The sequence below is a fragment of the Misgurnus anguillicaudatus genome, chromosome 12, assembly GCF_027580225.2.
Source record: "Misgurnus anguillicaudatus chromosome 12, ASM2758022v2, whole genome shotgun sequence".
NCBI lineage: Eukaryota > Metazoa > Chordata > Actinopteri > Cypriniformes > Cobitidae > Misgurnus > Misgurnus anguillicaudatus.
Genome location: NC_073348.2, coordinates 24,201,130 through 24,222,148, shown reverse-complemented (window position 1 = coordinate 24,222,148; position 21,019 = coordinate 24,201,130). Strand labels below are relative to the sequence as shown.

The window sequence follows — 21,019 nt, the reverse complement described above, 5'->3', positions numbered from 1 at the left end:
GTGAGTAAATTAATTCATTGATTTTTTTTGTGAACTATCCCTTTAAGAGCAGTTTCTTTATCATACACTATAAAAATTCCTTCTTGCACTTAAGTGTTTAACAAATTTGAAATTATAATTGCTAAAAATAAAGTTGAAATAACGCAAGCTTACTAGTAAAGAAAGTTTAAATTAATTGTAAATTCAAATTAAAAATGTAAGGATTTTTTTGCGTATGGTTATCTAAACCTTAATTTTCACAGTCTAACAAAAAACTGCAATGCTGTGCACAAACAAATAAAGGTGTTAAAAAAGGATTCTTCACTTTACTTTACTACCTTTTAATAGTCTAAAAACCTATTACACAAGGTTTTGTGGATGTTCTTTATGGATTCTGACAAAGACCCTTTTAGAAACCTTTACTTTTAAGGATGTATAGTATTTCAGTCACAGCTTTATTTCACTCTGGGCTTATTTCCACATTGTGCTGCTCTAGTGGTCCGAAGAAAGTTGTTTAGATTCTATACCATGCGCCTCAGAATTCTCAATATCCACTTTAAATTAGCGCCTGCTCCCCTGTGTATAGGAAGAGTGCTTATCTGTGAGGACGATATAATGAAGGTGTGGGGAGATAGTGGGGTTATAACAGTGCACAGTGAGGTTCCGGCTCTCCGCGCACGCTAACAGCAGATAAACAGATACAGCTTGATTTCAGCCTCTCCACGGGCAGACAAACCATGCAGTGTACTTTCTGCTGACACAATGCTATCATACCCGAGCAACAGAAGAGATCAGAAAGACAAAAAATGACAGGACATCAATAACATCAAATAAAAAAGAAGAAAGAAAAACAGCGAGGAAATTGCTAAAAAGCAATTGTTACCCTGCCTGTGAAATCCAGGCTTAAGTCTCATAATTGAAATATAAGATTAGGAGCATAAACGTTGAATTAAATTTTTTTACTTGCACTTGGCCTTACTCAGTCAATATCAAGGTTATATTTTTACAGTATGATCTTTACATTACGTACTTTAGGATGTAAATCACAATAAACGACTTTAGCTGAATTTTCACAGGCTGGGTTTTAACAAATTTCCAGAGTTTTTTTATGCACGTGTCTTACCTTTACTGAGGGTTCCCGAGACGAGCCTCTGAAGGGACTGCATGAGCTTTAGCACCCCCTGTCTGCAGCGGCTGGTACAGCCAGACATGGTCAAAGAGAATCAAATGAGAGGGTGCACAGGCTGCCCCTACTACAACAGCCTTAACACAGCAGCACAGAAAGTGTGAATCTCACAAATGAGACCTATACATCCCATACGATCTCCATGTGATGCTGCTTAAGCCTCTACTTGGCACATTCAGTTGGTCCCAAATCCAAGAATGAGTCGAAGAAGTGTCCACTTTCCCAGCACTATATGCCCTTCATCCAAAAACACACACACACATACCAACTCTCTCCACACACACACACTCAACACACTGCAACAACCGGTGTTTTGTGCAGTATTGGTGTCCACCGTCGGAAGTGCATAAAAGAGATTTGCAGAATAAGCCGGCCACCGTGACGTTAAAGTTGAAGGAGGAAAAGTTGGTGAGCGCTGCAGGCTCAAGGCTCGAAGACCGACCGGATGAATTATTAAAAGGATGGCAGGGACCCGCTGCTGTGCTACACAGACTATGAAGTGCTTGTAGGAAGTTGGGTGTCCATGGAGACGAGTGTCTTTCCTTTTCCTTCACGACTCTTCTCCTGGTTGCGCCTTTGGGGTGTAAGCAGGAGGTGTGTGTTGTGGTGAGAAGTCGGTGGTCCGCTGCGGTGTATCTGAATGCTCTGTGCTGCTGGACAGATCCCTGCAGCATAAAACAGAAGATACTACTGCACTCTCTCTCTCTCTCTCTCTCTCTCTCCTCCCTCCCTCTGTTGTATCCACTCAGAAAGAGGTTTTTGTACACCTCTACACCTCTCTTTCATGGTTTGCCATGGCAGAGCTTTAATATATAAGATCCCCTTTCGCGACCCATACACGGCAGATTTTACTCTTTTGGTCGCAATTTTAATTACTTGAAATGTGCAGCTGAAGTTGCATTGATACAACTACAAAGTGATAAAAGCACATCCAAAGGCCTCTTTCATTTTTATGCAAATATTAAATTTAGCCAGTGTTTAAACTGGTAATATAAGCTAGCTAAAAAGATATTGACTTAAAAATGGAAAAAGCTTTCGTGTTTCAAAATAAATAAAGGGCACAATGAAATATTTATAAGCATCACATTCCACTAAATAACCTACAATACAAATGTAAAGACCAACTGAAGTGACTTGAAATAATATGCAGATTTGCTCGATGCATTGACATAATTTCCACTTAAACAGGAAGTTAGGGAAAAGATATTGGATATAACAAGATTGAGCACTGCTATAGAGGTCCCCTCCCAAATGGTGCACTTCACGTGGACTTTCGGTCTTGTGGCCTTAAATTGCGCGTGTTTGCTTAGTCTACGAGTCCATAGGGTGTAATTTTTATGCTTCGAAGTGTGCCCATCAGTGCTCCCTTTGCACCCTTTATGCAGTCTTCGGCAAAGCCTGCTGCAGGCTGCACACACTTTACCAACCCAGAAGTCCTTGCGAAAGAGCAATCAGACGACGGATGGGAGGAGTTCACACCACTTCTCTTCCTATTTCCAGCGTGATGCTTGAGTCTGTCCCAAAATATGACTCGTGGACTCGCGTCAAGGGTCCCTAAGGTCTGCACTACATGATGTCATTAAAGTGTGGACTCTGAGGAAGCCCATAAGTCCGGAGTGTGCCATTTGGGGCAGGGCCAGCGAACAATGCAAGGCTAAATATGGCTGCTCTGAAGACAGAAGTCCAGCCTTTTAGTCAAAAGAACTGATCAATGGTGGAGGGGCTCTATCCACCTTATTTTTGACGTAAATGTGAGCGCTGCATTCTTTGAGCCCTTTTGTCTAACCGTGGGTTTACACCAGCCGTGTTTGAGGCGTTAAATTTGCATCTACCGCGTCTAGTTTGCCGCTTGAACATTTTGAGTTTACTCGCTTAATTCACGCGTGAAAGCTGTATGTGAAATTCTAGTCATCGAGACGTTTGCGCGGAAATTTGCGTCATGGGAGTGGCTTCTGCGACTCCGCTCGCTTCCTGTAATCACGTCACTACTAGAGAAAGCTCCTGATTGGTTAACGCGGTGTGTTTTTCCGCCAAAGTTCAAAATTTTCAAATTGCGCATTTCCCGCGGCAATGAAGCAAAATCGCGTGCACCGCGCCACGCTAAACGCCTCATTCGCGCCTTGCGACCTCCAGACGCGCGTCATTGTGTCTTTACATTGACTTAACATTGAAATCACTCGCGCTTGACGCCTCTACCACGGCTGGTCTGAATGCATTATAATGCTACGTACACACCAAACGCGGGGCATCACGTTACTCGTTCTTGATTACTCGCAGGATTTAAGTTCGTGTCATGCAAATTTTCATATGATGCTGCTTAAGCCGCTTTTAAGGGCAAATAGTGCGTGTTTTCACGGCAAACACGCCGCCCATATCTTCGCATCGCCCCACGCGAGGAATCAGATCGCGTCTTTGCATTGACTTTTTATGTAATCTACTCGCGCAAATCGTTGAACTCGCGTCTGGTGTGAACCCACAGTAAGACTTCCGGTGAGCCACTAAAGCTAATGATAGTTGTATTGCATATGACACAAGTGCGCATTTACTGGCTAGTTAATGGTTGTTATGAAATCCAGAAAAAACTGCATAATTTGTGCAATTAGTGGTTGCCATAATAGCTGGTACAAATGCAGTAAATCTCTATAAAACATTTGTTCTGACCATAATCCACGCACAAGAGCTGTACCCTGTATGTGGATGTGGCTCACGCGCACCCATGATCTGTATCCATCCATCCAGTAAAATGTCTCCTCCCCCTTTTAAATAGCCAATAGCAATTTTTAATCAATACAATTTTTATGATTAATGCTCAAGTAACAAATAATGACAAATAACAAGAAGAAAACAGCTTGGAATCTGATGAGAAACTAAACTGCAGAATGATGTAATAAAAACTGTTGATCCATAGTGGTGGAAGTGAGAGACTGTAAGTTTTGAATGCTTATAAATGTTCATTTTGTTAATGTTTTGAAACACGCTGATTTATATCTTTAAAAATACTTCAATTTTGACTGCACCAGGATCCCTGTGCATATCTAAAAACCTAAACTTATCTTGTCTAGACATGGATTTATCAGTAAAATTTTATTGGGTGATACAGCATTAGAAGCGTTTGCTCTACTACAAGTATGGCCCTTGCATAGCCCCTGCGTCTCTCACATCTATATTGGCCCTGGTTAAAGGAACTCAAAATAGTCTGACCGTCAAAGAGGAAAGTGAGAAAGAAAGAGAGTAGAGGTAATGTGAAGTGACAGCTCTGAAAGATGGGAGGATGATGCCGGAGGAATGGGACGGATTAAGATAAAAGGCAATATGATGGAGAGATGTGATGGAAAGAGATCAATGTAATTATTTACGTGCACGAGGGTAAACGCACGTCTGTGAGAATATGTGAACGATGCACGTCACACGCTTCTCACGCTTTTTTCCTGAGAAAAACAACCTAGTAATCTACCATGTGTTTCTACCCTGTAGAGCATGAGAGGAGATCTCAACAAACTGTGCAGAGATTTGCTAAAATGCAAAGCGTACAAACAAAATTGTTTATTAATTGTTTTGTGCTATAAAAAGCAGATACCTCTAAGCAATAAAAATGTGCATAAAAGCACATACATTTTGTAATGCTGCTGTAAATTACACAGTAAAGTGATCATGTAAAACGTTGTTATATTATGCTGTATCCATCATTGGGAGATTTGCACATTTCCGAGTGCACCAAATCTTAATTACACATTATGTTTAGCATGTCCCCAAAGCAGTTGTTACTTATTAGAAATGCTAAAAAGCCCTTTTGTGTCCTGTGTTGCATATTGAAATATTTTTGTACTGTGTGGGTGGAAGTGCAAAGTGGATAGAGAGCAGGCAAGAGTTTTGTGTATATTGATTAGTAGAATTACACGGCTGAAGTAATGAAATATGAAGTATAGAGGCAATCACGGTGTCGGTGCTCTGTACTGTATTTCCATTTCAATTCTGTGTTTTAGTGAACCAAATTGAACCTTAAATAATTTAGTGTCATTATAACATTACCGCATGTTCAGTTGTGCACTGTGCAAAAAAAAATCTACTATTAGTGACAGAGTGCAAAAGCTAAATAGAGCTATTTCTAAATGCAGTACTGTAAGTGTGTGCGTGTGTGTATGTGTATGCGCTAGTGCCTTTGTGTTTGGTTCAGGTACTATTGTACAAGAACAGCTGCAGTAAGGTTCAGTTTCACTGAACCCCCTCCCTGCATCTGTATTCTGCTGAATGCATATTTGTCTGTGACGTGTTAAATGTAGCTGCATTTGAATTGAAGAACAATTTACACACACAAAAAAACGGTACTATACATGTTTTCATGTTTGTGCCGATAATAAATAATGTTTATGTGCCATATGTTTAAGCATAGATGATGAGAATGTGTATGTATGTATGTATGTATGTATGTATGTGTATATATATGTATGTGTATATATATATATATGTGTGTGTGTTTTGTTGTTGTCCTTCACCAGAGTTTTCACATGTCGTGTCATATCTCAAACATTATTTATCACAAATTATTAAAAAATATATATGCATATGAATTAAATGTTACTTCAACTATTAAACTACATGCATAGATTAAGCATATATATGCATTTTGTATTTTATTTTGCATCATTTCTACCTGTCCCATGGTTTAGCTGTCATTACCAACACGCTCTGCATAAAGGGACTTTTCCCACTGTTTTTTCATCAAAAGTTTATTTGGTAGCCATGGTAACTAGTGATAGACCGATATATCGGCCAGCCGATATATCGGGCCGATATTTGCGAGTTTTATGCGTATCGGCATCGGCCGATACATGGCTGCCGTGTTTGCCGATTTTTCCGGCATAATTTACAGACAAGAGTGCTGGAACCCGCAAGCGATTGCAAGTCATGTGACTAAAAACAACCAACCTTTTCACAACAACATTGAAAGCTCGGCTGAACAGCTGATCATAGCTGAACAAAGTGGGTTTTTTTCATCTCTATGGGGCGGTTTCCTAGACTACAATAAATGTAAGAACTGTGCAAACTAATAACATCTCTTTTTAACAACATGCCATTTTTTACATAATTTTTATGATGTAAATTGAGTGAGCAAAACCAGTATCGGCTCCAAATATCGGCTCAAGAAAATCGGCAGCCTGTATCGGTCATCGGCTAAGGCTGGTGAAACAAAAATCGGTATCGGCATCGGCACTGAAAAATCCATATCGGTCGATCCCTAATGGTAACCTAATGACATAGTGGAGCACATGGATATCAAGCTGCAAGACTGATGCCTTGATATCCAGAAAAGTAATTTAATCTACTCTTTATTCTTTGTGTTGGGCATGTACACTTATTATGCGTCATTACCATATGTGTTGTATTTCTGTATTTTTATTTTTTATTTTTAAATATTTTTATCACTTTAATAGTTAAAATGGTGTACATTAGATGTAGAAAGCTAGCTACACTTGCTTAGTCATCATCTTAGCTAATAGGGCTAGTTTTTTGACAAAAATGTCATTACCAGCACAGTCATTACCGGCACAATACATAATTTTGCCAATAAATTATGTATGCATAACAAAAGCATCCTACAATTATACATTTCTGACAATGTATTAAAAAGTTTTGATATATGGCCTTCACTTAAAATAAGCTTAGATTCCAAGCCAGGGTAAATTGATGAATCAGAAATTTAGATACGTAAATGACTATAACTCATCTTGCAAGTAAAAATCTTATTAAGTTCAAGATAAATTAGATTACATGTACAACCACAAAATGTTTTAAAAGCACCGATTTATCATTTAAGTTTTATTTTTTACATATTTTCGATGATGTGATGGTAAAGATACATTTACTACACAGTAAAGGGGGTCTCACACCGGCTGCGCAGATCAACGGCGCGGCGTTGAGCTGGGCGTCCTGTGTGCAATCCCTTTAAGAAACTGTACTTGACATAGATAAGAAACTAGCAAAAAAATAATAAATTCCTGTATCTTATGGTCTCAACCAAGCTCATAACGGAGCTCCTGACTTAAGGACTGATAATTGGATGTATACCAATTAGTCAAATATGGAATTTTAATTTTCAAAATTGTAGCAACCCAATTTGGCCCTTAATCTGAGAAATACCCATATATACACATAGATATGCATACTTATGCATGTTACTGCTGAAACCGTCTCTCTCTCTCTCTCTCTCTCTCTCTCTCTCTCTCTCTCTCTCTCTCTCTCTCTCTCTCTCTCTCTATATATATATATATATAAAGGTAATAGGTATTTCAGTCAGGGTGATTTTGTCATTTAAAAATGATCATTAGTACACCCCCGTGTTATGCAAGGCTTGATTCTGATTGGCCAGTGTCGGCATTACAAGATTGTTATTCCCAGAAAACAACCTCCTGGCTGTAACTGAGAAAATAGCCTAATTTAGGTAGAGTACTGCGAGTCATCCTGACAGGTGCAGTTTAATACAAAAATCCTGGATAAATATGCATAATTAATAATTTATAAATGATTAAACCAAATGCATGTTGGTCTTGTTTGAACTTTAAACTTGTTGTTCTTGCACTGCAAAAATGTCCTTTTTGCACTTAAATTTTTAAGTTTAATCAATTCGAAATTACAATTTATTTAAACTCTCTCCACTAGTGAGAAGTTGCTATAAATTATTCAAATAAAGTTGAATTAGTTTAAAGGTGGGGTGCGTGATTTTTGAAAAACACTTTGGAAAAGGGCCGACTACCAAAACACACTTGTAGCCAATCAGCAGTAAGGGGCGTGTCTACTAACCAACATCGTTGCCTGGGTTGTGTACGTGTGGGGTGGGTCTATCAAAAGAAGGTCCATATTCTATTGGGGTAGGGGCGTGTTTGTTTAGGTGATTTCAAATGTCAACATTGGCATTCAAAGATCATGCAGCCGGCCTTTAAGTTATTTCAACTTTATTTTTTATAATTAATAGTAATTTTTACTAGTCAAGAAAGTCGGAGTCGATGGTGTAGTGGGCAGCGCTCCGACATGTGGTGCTTTCGCACTTTTGCAACCCGAGTTCGATTCCCGGCTCGTGGTCATTTGCCGGTCCCATACCCCTCTCTTCTCCCTGTACTTTCCTGTCCTCTCCGCTATCACTGTTTAAATAAAGGCAAAAATGGCCAAAAAAATTACTTAAAAAAAGGTTATTTTTTTTATTTCAAGTTGATTAAACATACAAATTTAAGTGCAACAAGGAACTTTTACGATGGGTTTTTGGAAGACTTGGGTTTCTTACAAATGAGCTCATATATCAAATCAATATTTTGTGCTCATATATGTGACATTGCCTGTGAAATCCAGGCTTAAGTCTCATTAGCATGAAGAGCATCTAAGTTTAAATTCTCTGTTTGATTTCAATCTTTGATACGGCCTTATACTCACTTAGTATTAAAGATATCAAGGTTATATTTTCACAGAATGTTCTCTACATTAGCAGAAGTACAAACAGTAATGATTTTAATGATTTTTTTTGCTAGATTTTACTTTAGCTAGACTTTATCCACATGAGGTAATAAAATGCTGTGTTGTTTTCAACCCAGTGTTGGGTCAAAAAGGGACAAACCTAACTGATGGGTTAAATCAACCCAGAAAATGTCTATATTTGACCCAACAATGGGTTAAAACAACCCAGCATAGGTTAAATTACAACCCAGCAGGTTGGGTTTGTCCCTTTTGTTTTATTTGGGTTTGTTCATATTTTACTCAATCATGTACCCCTAAAAAATAGAGGTTTCCAAATGTGGTCTTTGTCAGGCTTTGTCAAACCTTTCAATTGCACAAAAGTTTCTTTGCAGTGGATAAAAATTATACAGATTACATTAATGTTAATAAAAAATGCCTTGAGTTTTTTAGTGAAACTAAATGGTTCTTCTATGGCATTGCTTGTGGGTTGAAACAACACAGCATTACATATTAAAATTTAATGATGAGACATTAAAAACCATTATAGAGCTTGACTTACTGTTGATACACTTGAATTTTAGAAACTGGCCCCTACAGCGTCAAGCATCATAACATCTGCTACCAAATGTCACAACTAATTTCATGATCGGTTTGAAACACAGACCGATCCTCCAGTGTGCCCATAAAAGACGGCATTCTGTTCTGTCTAGGGCTGTGCAACATTAACCTTCTTTGCTTACACGGACTCTCTTCTGTCATTACATCACACTGTCTGAGCACACCCATCGCAGGCTATTTTTACAGCTAACCATTTAATGAAGCTTCCACGGCTTACATTTACACACCAACAGACAGTGATATACACACACACTTAGGGCAAGCAACTGCACTCAGCACTGAATTAACCTTCAGATTCCTCTTTAGCTCCCTTCAATCCGATCTATCCCACACCGCTGAACAGTGTGCTCTGCTGAGGGCACGTTTTGTATTTCTTCTAAAGATTTTGTTACGAAACAGAACTTTAACATTAGCAAGATTGTGCTTATAGGTTTATACAGTAAGAACATGTACAGTATGATGACCCGACAAAATTGGGAATTTGTTACTTTTTTACGAGGTGGCTAATTTGTATCCATTTGTATGATCTTGTTCGCACATTTCAATACGATCTGTTTTCACGATCGAACCAAAGTGAAGTTGGGTTTGGGGCTTTATTATTGCTTTCTTTGAAATCATACGATTTTGTGCAATTCACATATAGTACAGTACAAATTAGCCACATCGTAAAATAGTTACCTGTGAGATCAGGCTGGATGATCCCCCATATTGTCCATTTATAACAAGAGTACTGCAGTATATTTACTGGGTAGCATTCCTCTTGTATCGTATGGTGGTTGATTTAAAGGAACAATATTTAAGAAATGTATATCAATTAATCATAAAATGGCCCTGATATGTCACTAGACATTAAGAAATGTTCATTTCAAGTACTTACATCACTGACAACAGTGGTCCGGCCAGGATATTGTCATTTAAAAAGTGGAGTTGCAGCCCTAAACTGATGTTTATGTTGTCATGTTGTGTATTGGCCACCAGTTGTGTGAATGCAGTACCAGTTTTAGCAACAAGTTTTGTGATTGTAGTACCAGATTTGGCCACAATCCTACATACTGTTCCTTTAATATATAAACGGTTTCATCGGGTCACAAACATAGTCAGGGTTACGCATATGGCCCATAGTTAACTCTTTCACCGCCAGCGTTTTTCATGATTTTCACAAAAGTTTAATGCCTTCTAGAAAATGTTCTTTCAAATATATAAACATACAATATATCAAATGAAAGAACAGACACTCTGCTTTCAAACAAAAAACCCGCTTCATCCTACCTTCAGTAGTTCTTTTGTAATCAGCTTTTGAATATGGGTAGGTTTCTGCAAAAACACCACATTTGAGCAAAAAGCAGAGATAATTCCATTTTTGCGACGGACTTTTCATAGAGATCCCATTCAGAGCGATCTTTAAAACAGACACGGACATGCAGCAGCTTGCCATAGGGCAATACTTCCGGTTTTAAAAACTACAGTATGATGGGGACAATTGCGCTCGGGCATGTTTCAAGCAAACTGTGCCTAATGGGACCATGTACTAATTACGGTAATTTACTGGTTATTTATTGGTATCATAAATAATGTACTCTACACTGTAAACAAAACTGTAATTTTATGGAATTTTACACGGTTTTTGAAATACAGTTAAAAACAGAAATATACTGCGAATTTACATGTCCACTGTAAAAACACATGAAAAACACGTCAATGTGCAGAGGGACTCTGTTGTTATTTATTCTTAGTGGAAGTTTACCAAAAGTTACGTTTGGGCCACAAAAGCTGTTTCTTTATGTTGTTGCTGCTGAAACTGTCAATACTTGGGGTCTTCAACAGGGGGTCCGGGGACCTTTGGGGGTCCCTGGTGGTATTATCAGGGGTCCTCCAAATAATGTTTTTTTTTATGTAATTAGGCATCCAACAAATTGCATTAATAAACTAAAAATCTAAACTTGATTAAAATAAAGTTTTCACCTTAAAATCTATTCAGTAAATTTAAAATGTTATGTATTATGTTAACAGTATGAGACTGTGCATACCAAAATGATTATTTCAATATCTTTGTAATATAACCATCATAACAAAGTATGTAAATGAGATACATATACTCTCTTTCTATTAAGGGGTCCTTGGCCTATACAGTATGCAGCATGTACAGCAAAATACATAATGCAGATATCAACCCATTTACAATTCTTTTGGAAAAATAGTCATAAAAATAAATAATTCATAAGTATATAAATATTTAAGTAGTCCTGATACTTCAAGCAATACTCAACCTTTCAATAAATATAACACAAGGGGAGTTTAATGACTCATTTTTGTATGTAAGATTGAAATAATGAATCGACTAGCTCACCTTGACCACCAGAAAGAAATCTCATTCCCTTTCTTCTTCACTCAGCAAATCATCAAGGTCTTTGTCCTGTCAAGTATTTTTTACTGTAACTTTCACCCACCTGCATTTGCTACAAAGGTCTGTCATAAATTCTGCTTGAATTTTACTTCAAACGGTCTCATGTTTAATGAAATGTAGCTGACTTCTTTGCACAGAAACTATTTTAAGGCACTAAGTCTGGCAATAAAAAATCATAGTCATCTGACCGCCTCACCTTTCTGTTGTTTGCTTATCTAGGCATTTTCCTTACTAATCCTTCAATGGACAGAGGTCTTTCAAACAGCTGACACATTCGCATTCACAACTGCGGTCGAACACAAGTCTCCTTAAGATTAACCCCATCTATTTCTCTTGCCTCAGCTCTTTCTTACACTACCAGGCCACATCCGCGCAAGAACATGACGCTCCTGCCCGGGTGCTGTGAGTGAACCACTCTGAGTGACTCAGTCAACAAGAGGAGCCGAGTACGTCCGTCGGTGGCGGATCTTACCAGGAGCACTGCTGCAGCAGTCCTCATATTTTAAACATTTGCAGCTTCTACCCAAAACATTGTGCCAGTCAAATATTGCAACAGATCAGCCTACATGAGTCAGTGGGTTAATAACACGAGCAAGGCTTGTTTCTCCTAGTCCAAGATTCAAGCTCTATGAGTTGAGTCACTCTCTGTGTGAATCCCCGAGTCGCCGACCAACTCAGCGTCACGCACACTGAACTCGGAGAAGCAGGAAATTATCCTACGATCGGGAATAGCAGCTCACTCGTTCCCCCCAATTGACATTTGGTGATGTAAATTTAAAGTTATAGAACCTATGGCAGCCTATGTAGAGTTATTAGTTGTAATTCTGTTGTAAACATTTGAAGAGCTTTGTGTTTGATACAATTTCTCATTTTTAATGCAAAATCTGGGAGGACTCAACTGACTCGGGTTAATGGTCACTAAGGACCTATGGAGTCATTTTAGGGATCGGTTTAAATTATCTGAGTTTCGAGGGACTCGCTCATCACTACTTATTACTAAGCACATAGTTCCCACTCACCACCATATCTAGTTTTTCAACATACAAGGCTATAAAGAACTCTTTTAATGAAAAGGTAATCCCAAAAAATATGCCTCTTAATCAAAACTTAAACATAATTGAAAATTGTATTTAATTGTATTGTAGCATGCTATATCCCTGCTTTATTTTCCAGCAGGCCCGTTGACATATAGCTCCTCTGGGGCAAAGGCCACTACTTTTTCTTTAAAGGGATAGTTCACCCAAAAATGAAAATTATTTCATCATTTACTCACTCTCAGGTTGTTACAAACCTGTATAAATTTCTTTTTTCTGATGAACACAAAGAAAGATATTTTGAGAAATGTTTGTAACCAAACCGTTCGTGGACCCGATTTACTTCCATTGTATTCTTTTTCCTACTATGGAAGTGAATGGAGTCCACGAATGGTTTGTTACAAACATTTCTCAAAATATCTTTCTTTGTGTTCATCACAAAAAAGAAATTTATACAGGTTTGTAACAACATGAGAGTGAGTAAATGATGACAGAATTTTCATGTTTTGGTGAACTATCCCTTTAACATACCTAACATGAACAGTATTAATTTCATATTAGATATTATTTAGAAACTTACTTTTGTTTTGTCATGTTTTCTCGCGTGCCGTCACATGGTCTTCTGAGTGAACGGCGGCGGAGTGCTACAAAAAGTAAACACAGACGCGACGCTCGCGGACATTGATTTCTATGTTTGCGCCAGGTTGTCTTTTCCGTTAATGTGGGACTGCAATGCGTTTACAAGCGTTTTTGCCGCGATTAGCAATGTAAATTAATATACTGGCAAATAAAGTAAAAACTTAAACTTGAGGCACAACATAGGACACTGGGTACAACCATAGACTGGAAAAACGAGGGACGATGCCTGTTCGCTCTCTTCCATTGGTGAAAAGTGAAGTCGCCAGTGTCCCGATACGGGCTGACATCTTTGGTCTCGAGTCTGCGCAGTAGCGATTTCGGGACCAGTCCTGCGCAGTAGTGAGCAGGAAGTAAAGCCGCGAAATCAAGACCCCGTCCTTGCTCTCGCAGAATGCACATATCATCACACGATATCACAGCTGTCAATCATGACGTGACACCACCGTTTTTATATAAAATGCGTAAAGGTTGGCAGGTCTGGTTTATTTAAGATACAAAAGTTTATTGTCATATGTACATGAAACACTGTTTCCCTTTACAATACAAAATTTTGTCTGTGAATCCTCTAGCAGCCCAAAATATAAAAATGAGGACACAACTGGCAGCTTGCGGGCCAAATGCGGCCCTCCAATCATCTTTTTTTCTCTTTGTCTGATTTAAAATCAGCGTGGTTGCATTTACCTTTCAACTGTACATGACAAATGACGGCTGATAAATCGGAAGGAGAGTCGGAAAGGGGCTGTGTGGGATGCCAACCATCTGGGGGGTACTTAATTATTGGATCCAATTTGAGTTTTGGATGCATTAAAACTTGTGCGACTACACCGCATGTGACACGCTGACCGGAAGTGATGTATTTCAATGTGTTTTAATCAAAACACTGTGCAAGGTGAACCTTTTTTGTTTAACTTTATCAGTAACACCTGAAACCTTTTAAAACGATGGATTACTGATAAGTAAATTGTTAACTATAAATATATTCGTAGATTAAAGGCTCTTGCGCTGGAATGAGCTTCTCCCATGTTGACAAGGATTTACGTTTAAACTGAAGGTTTGATTATGAATGCCACTAGGGGGCAAACTCCAACAGTCGCATCCAAATGTAGTGTACAATGGAAATGCGGTTTAGCTTATATACAGTACATATACAGTAAAGTGTTATTTACACTGTTATGTAGCAAAAGCATGGTTATTTTTGGTAACCATGTAAAATGTTTGTATGGGAAGAACTACTTGATTTAATTCACAATACAAAATTTGTTTACGTGACTTATCTTGATTTCCCCACAACAACATTTGCATATCATTTGCAATAGTTTTAAAATGTTGCAGAGTTTGCTTTGCAAAACAGTGCACCAGATAAATGGCAACCAGCAATGGTTTGTCCGGAGAAACTGGTTCATCAAGGAAAATTTTGTTGGTGTGGCCGGCTAAGAAGCCTATAGTTCCTTGTTCTGGTAACTGCTTATACAATTTGCATAATTCCAGTAAAAATTAATGATCTGGAGATGGTGAATGTGATTGAATGAAGTACTGATATAACAGGAGATGATAAATGTCGAGTAATACATGAGGAGAGATAATAATACACTGGACACAATGATATAAAGTTATAATTTGAATACACAAGACAAAATAATACAGCTACAGAGCTCCTAATGGATTATGCACCACTTTTCAACTATCCGGCTAGTACCATGTACCATGGCCTCTATTTAGCACAGTGTTATATGTGATAATGAAGTTTGGCAAGTGACCGTTTACAGGTGCTAGACAGCTGTGGCATCAGATCTCAGAGGCCAATTGGAGGCAGGTAGTATGAAGCAACAACACGTGATGCAAGACTGACAGGAGGCTTCGCGCTTAGTGACAGCCTAACAAATCAGTGTTCAATGTTGATACTGTGGTAATTGTTTGTGTGCGTACAGATGGGTCCCATTGACTTATCCAGATCTCATATGGGCGATGGCAAAATAACGTCAAGGCTTGTGATGGTTGAACAACCCATCCATTATTAGGATAGAGTTGAGCAGTAAGTTGGTTTAATTATCCCACCAAACTTTTCTGTAACTGCGTTGGCTGCTATTTTTAAAAGCACGTTGCTGTGAAGTCTGTTGACTGCATAACAGTTCAAGTTATAACTTTGTTGTAAGTGCTATCCTATTATTGCTTAATGAAGTAGTTTTGCTCTGTACATTCATTTTTTTGACTATTGAATGATCCATAGTTGATTATTGTTTGTTAAACGGCTCTATTAAATACTCTTCTTACTGGTCGAAGTTGGCATTCGATGACGAGATATTTCTGAATCATTTTGCTGTATATCAGACTTCTGGGTAACCTAACGCCTTCTTACCGGTGCTAATTTAACATCTCATACTCCAATGCGGACTAATAATTGAATCAAAAACTGGCGAGATCTTGCTTCTTAAACCAAACGGCTTTAGTATTAATTTTATAGTGAACATAAAACATGACAAATAGCTAAAGGCGTCACAATATCCAGTTAAAACAAGTACACTCTCAGATAAAAGGTACAAGAAGGTACAAAAGTTGTCATTGGGGCAGTACCTTTTCAAAAAGTACATTTTTGTACCTAAAAGGTGCATATTGGTTCATTAGGTACAAACTGGTTCCTCAAAGGTACATATCTGTACCAAAATGGTACATATTAGTAGCCTGGGTGCCAGCCGATCTTAGCCCCGCCCACAAGATTTTGAAAACGGGAAGATCGGTCTGGGGTTTCTGCGTTGAGGAGCTACAATGCTAGACCCAAAGCTGGTCGAACCAATCAAATTGTCAGGGCAGGCTTTATACGATGATGGACAGATAATCAACAGTAACGTAATGAACCACGTCACCAAAGAGCGTGTGTGTTGAATGGCTGCCGCTGTAGAGTGCAGATGTGTGGATTCTGACATTGAGTCTGTTCTAAAAGATATCGACAGAACATTGATTTTAAAAGAGGAACAGAGAAACACGAGCAGGGCATTTGTTGATGTTTTTGCCGTCCTTCCTAACGAATTCGGCAAAAGTTGGTCGCAACTGAAATGGGTAACGTTATCACGGCGATGCAACTCGGCGTGCACGACGAGATGGATATAATTAGCGGTTGTTGCCAGCTTCTTTTCGGAAGCCCGGAATCGTGGTTGCTGAATAAGTGGAGGGACATGCTAGGCTCCAATATTTTCAAGCCAACGTAATGGGTATCGTCGTGGATGAAGTTCACCTAACGTGCAAATGGTTAAGAGATAGTCTGACTGTATGACTTAGTAAACACTTCATGTTGTGATATAAACGAAATGTTGTAACATAGTAGGTGTTGATGTACATTCGCTAACTCAGACTTAGTATAATCACAATGTTAGTGTCATTGTAGCGAAATAACTAGCAGTTCGGTCAGGCTGCAAAGACGTAATTTCAGCATACATCACACACTCCGTTGCTCTGATTGGTCGTAGTAGGTCTATCCAATTGAGTGCAGAGGCATTTTTCGGTTGAGACACGCCTCATAATTATAGCTCAATAGAGCGGTATCAGACTCAAATTTTGACTAGAATTGAGTATGACAACGTCAGGCTAACATATTAGGCCCTTTTTAAAGGTACCGTCAACATTTGTACCTTTTCTTTTTGAGATTGTAAAAGCAATACTCAGATGAACAGTTAAGGCCTACTTAAATATCAGATGAGCAATATGTATAAATGAACACAGGCAATGTGTTGCAGGTAATTAAATATTTTAATTAGTGGAAAAGATAACCCACTAGTTGTATTCTGAAAATAACTTCAACTCAAATTAATATTTTTATGTCCAGGTAATTGCTGCTGTATGTACTACAGCTGTGTAATATGCATGGCAATGAACAGCTAGCCAATCAATTAAACCCCTTTATGGTGGTACAAGGTCTGTCTGCCAGACTATACATTATCCTTTACATGATTCTATAAAAAATGATGTAACCACACAAATAATATAGGCAAATAATACCAATATCAATTTGTTATAAAATGACATTTCAAAATGGTACAATGTATACGCCTAATTTTGCGTGCATACTGTATGATATGCTAGTCCTTCCCGTTCACTTTGGTGGAGTGCTGGTGAATGCAAATACCATGCAACTTTTCGTGTCATTTTATGTATTGGTTTCTCTTTTTTTTAACCATTGTCCCTATAGGGTTGGTTGTCGCTTGGGGTTGGTTGTCGCTTGGGGTTAGATTTGGGATTTGGATGTCCAAAATGTAACATATTCTAACCCTAAGCGACAATGGTAAAAAAAGGGAAATAAAGAGAACAAGCTGGTCATAATATCAGTGCTTTACAATATATTGGTATTGAGAAAGTAAAAAAAGCTCTCAAGAGGAGGTTATTATGAGAGAACATTATTGCAAAGAGAATGTTATTGGATTTATACTTTAAATACTTTCACTCTAAAAATGGCTGGGTTATTTTTGACCCATAATGGGTAAATATTGGACAGAATACGTGCTGGGTTAAAAATTACCCAATGCTGGGTCAAAAATGACCCAATGTTGGGTTGTTGTTATGCAACCATGGGGTGTATAATAACCCAGAAGTTGGGTTAAAATAACCCAGCATTGGGTCAATTTTTACCCAGCACGTGTTCTGTCCAATATTTACCCATTATGGGTCAAAAATAATCCAGGATTTTTTTAGAGTGTTATTACCACAAGGTTCAATGATGAGTTTGACATTAAGCCATGTTTATAGATCCTTTAATTGTTATTTTTGTATTGTTGATATGAACTGTGTAATTGTGTATATATATTTTTTTCTTTATATTTTTTCTGTTTATATTTGAGAATTTTGTATATGTGAGTTGATTAATGTTTTATGTATATAGTGTGCCTTATTTTGAAAGCGGGTGTAATTAAGACACCTGTTTTCTATTTATAGAGGTGAGGTGATGAAATTTTTATATTGTGTCTGACGAAGACCTGATGGTCGAAACGTTGCACCATTAAATCATTAAATCTATCGGAGTGTTCGGGCTTCTTCTGTTGTTTTTTCGTTGATTATTTGTTGCCCAGCACCTATACCCTAACTTTATTTATTTATTTATTTTTTGGATGTGCAGTTCTTCTCGTAAGCTTTTGAAATAAAGAGAACCTAACACATAAAATGAAAAAAAATATGCATGATATTTGCATGCACCTCTCCACCGAAGTGAATTTGAAGGACTGGGATATCATATGCACGCAAAATTGGACTTTGGTGTATGCATTGCACGATATTGAAAAGTCGTGTTATTTCTTACTATCAGTCATCTACTTTTGGCTTATCTATCATTGCATACTGAAATAAACCCTTTGCTTTATCTAGATTTGTATGCTGAAATAAAAAAGTCTCAAACCTAATGTCACTTGAAGGATAACACAATAGACACTCTTGACTCGCATACAGTACATACTGTACCCCTCTCCCCCACACTCATCTCTCCCCCTCTTTCTTCTCTCTCTACACAATATAAACAATATAAAAGCACATACAATCCAATAAGTATGTTTTTTCACCCAGCTCAGCAATATACTCAAATTTGTTTTGGATGTGAAAGGTTCATTTAACAAACAGAGCTCTCCTCTTGTCCCATCACAAATAGCATACTGTCTTGCATTAGTAGTGACAGACATAAACCTTTTCTCAGTTATATTCACACTTAGGCAGTTTGTTTTCCTTTTTTTAGGGACAGAGAATGAAAAGAGAAAGTACAGATTGTGTGCTTTAATCATGCTGATTTAGTTCATGCACTTTTTGACAGCTCTTATTATCTTGTATGAGAGAAATACGTTTGCTATCTCTTTATCTCTTTCATTGCTTTATAAGCGGTAGATATTAGTATTTTTTTCATTGTTCTCTACTGTAATATTTTGGCTGTGAGGGTTTGTTGCAGAATGCTTTGTTTTTATACAAAGGTCTTGGCTTTACTACAGTAAATCTTGTTAAATGGACCGCCGGCATTGATGTAAACTGACAGTTTGTGTTACCTGAATATTGCAGGAGCGCTCCATGAGTTTGTTCAATAACGGGATCATCATGTCACGTGACCTTTACATCAGCACATTTCAGCTGTCCTAAAAATAAAAAATAAGAGATCATTGAAATTTCTCCTTACTGAGCAAAAAAGCACATTTTATATGATCATTAATTATGAAAGGTTGAGCTTAAGCAATAAATATCCTGGCAAAGGAAAAAATCAATTCTGTGAGGTTCAAGGGCACAGAGATCCAGGAGTGAATTGTAGTGTTTAAAGTTAAAGTTACACATAGAGAACAAACATCAACACTAACACTCAAACAGCATGGTTATGTAACATTAGAAAGCACACAGCTTTTAGACTGCAGTGTTTCATACCTCACTGGGGTAAACACATTTTCAGTACCTCTCTCTTTCTCTCTCTCTCGCTCTCTCTCTCTCTCACACATACACTCTTGTTGTAGTTGGTTGATATGTATGGTAAAATTTGATCTATGCATGACCTTTTGTACAAAGCAGTTATACAATATGATCACAGTCGACCTCGAAAAACACAGAATCTTAAATATTTTCTATTCAATTTTTATAATAATGCTGTGTTAAATTTTGTAAAAATTAATATAAAATATATTCATACAGTATTTCATCATTTAAGATCAGGTTTAATAGTCTGCATATTAGCTTTAGATTTACATTTATTGTCAGTTATGCATTTGGCAGAAACTTTATAGTGACTTAAATGCATGTAATCTATAAATTTTTTGTAAGTTTGTGTAGTCACCCATGCATGACCTTTCACTGTTAGCACGATGCTATACCAAATAAGCTTAAGGAACGTTCCAGCTTAAGGTGAGAAGATATCCCCGTTTTCCAGGGACAGTCCCATTTCTTTTCTTTTTTTTTTTTTTGGTGTTCCGTCCTCCACAAACTCATAACAATAAAAAGATGAAAACATTCACAAAGGTTTGGTCTGGTTGTCTTAATTCATAGATATACAAATAAGATTTAAATGATATTTTGACCATTGAACTTGAAAATGTCCCCACTTTCATTTTAAAAATCTGGTTACCTTTCCAGTCACTAAAATAAAGAGCAAAAACTGTGTACAATGCTCAAGAAAACTTTACGCCGACTCCTCATTTGATTTCTGTAATGACCCTGAAAACAAAATCAATGATGTGATGACATTCTCTCTCTCTTTCTGCTTTCATTTTCAGGGATGAGCTGCTATGTAGTACATTTGGAAAGATTGTAGACATACTGTAATTCAATATTTCATAAATTATGTGAAACAATGGATGCACTACCACTAATTTGTTTATTTGTATATAGACTAAACAATATTGTATAATATTATGATACATATAATTGCTTCTGCATTTGGATGCAAACTGTCTTAAGTTTTGTAATAAAAGTTTGCATGATGAGGTAGAAAATATGGCTGAATAGAAATTATTCGACTTACACATTCAGGTATAATTACAAAATAAAGGAAAAGCTTAAATTTTTAAACCTGCCTTATCGGACTAGTACCTGGCAGGGAATAAGTATAGAAATGATAAATTAGGCTAAAATATTTTAATGTTAATACAATATTATTATAAAACAATATAAGTTATATTATTATTAAAATATGAATTATATTACACATTTCTATATAAAAATCTTATTCTAATAATTTTAAGCTTTACAGTGTAAACGTTACACTAATGCCATCAG

At 37.5% G+C, this 21,019-nt stretch overlaps 1 protein-coding gene across 2 annotated transcripts in view; it reads right to left on the bottom strand.

Moving 5' to 3' along the window:
- kcnip1b (Kv channel interacting protein 1 b) overlaps positions 1 to 19,389 on the bottom strand; it is a 69,068-nt gene extending 49,679 nt beyond the window's left edge. Inside the window, exon 1 of one of the 2 annotated variants that reach the window (XM_055208643.2) lies at positions 19,312 to 19,389. Coding sequence is in view for 1 of the 2 variants with exons in the window: in XM_055208640.2 (XP_055064615.1) it covers positions 1,103 to 1,190 (88 nt within the window). In the remaining variant the exon portion in view is untranslated. Of the gene's footprint in view, positions 1 to 1,102; positions 1,822 to 19,311 lie in introns of those variants that run through there. The other variant, XM_055208640.2, reaches the window with a different exon arrangement.
- Between the last annotated feature and the right edge of the window lie 1,630 nt (positions 19,390 to 21,019).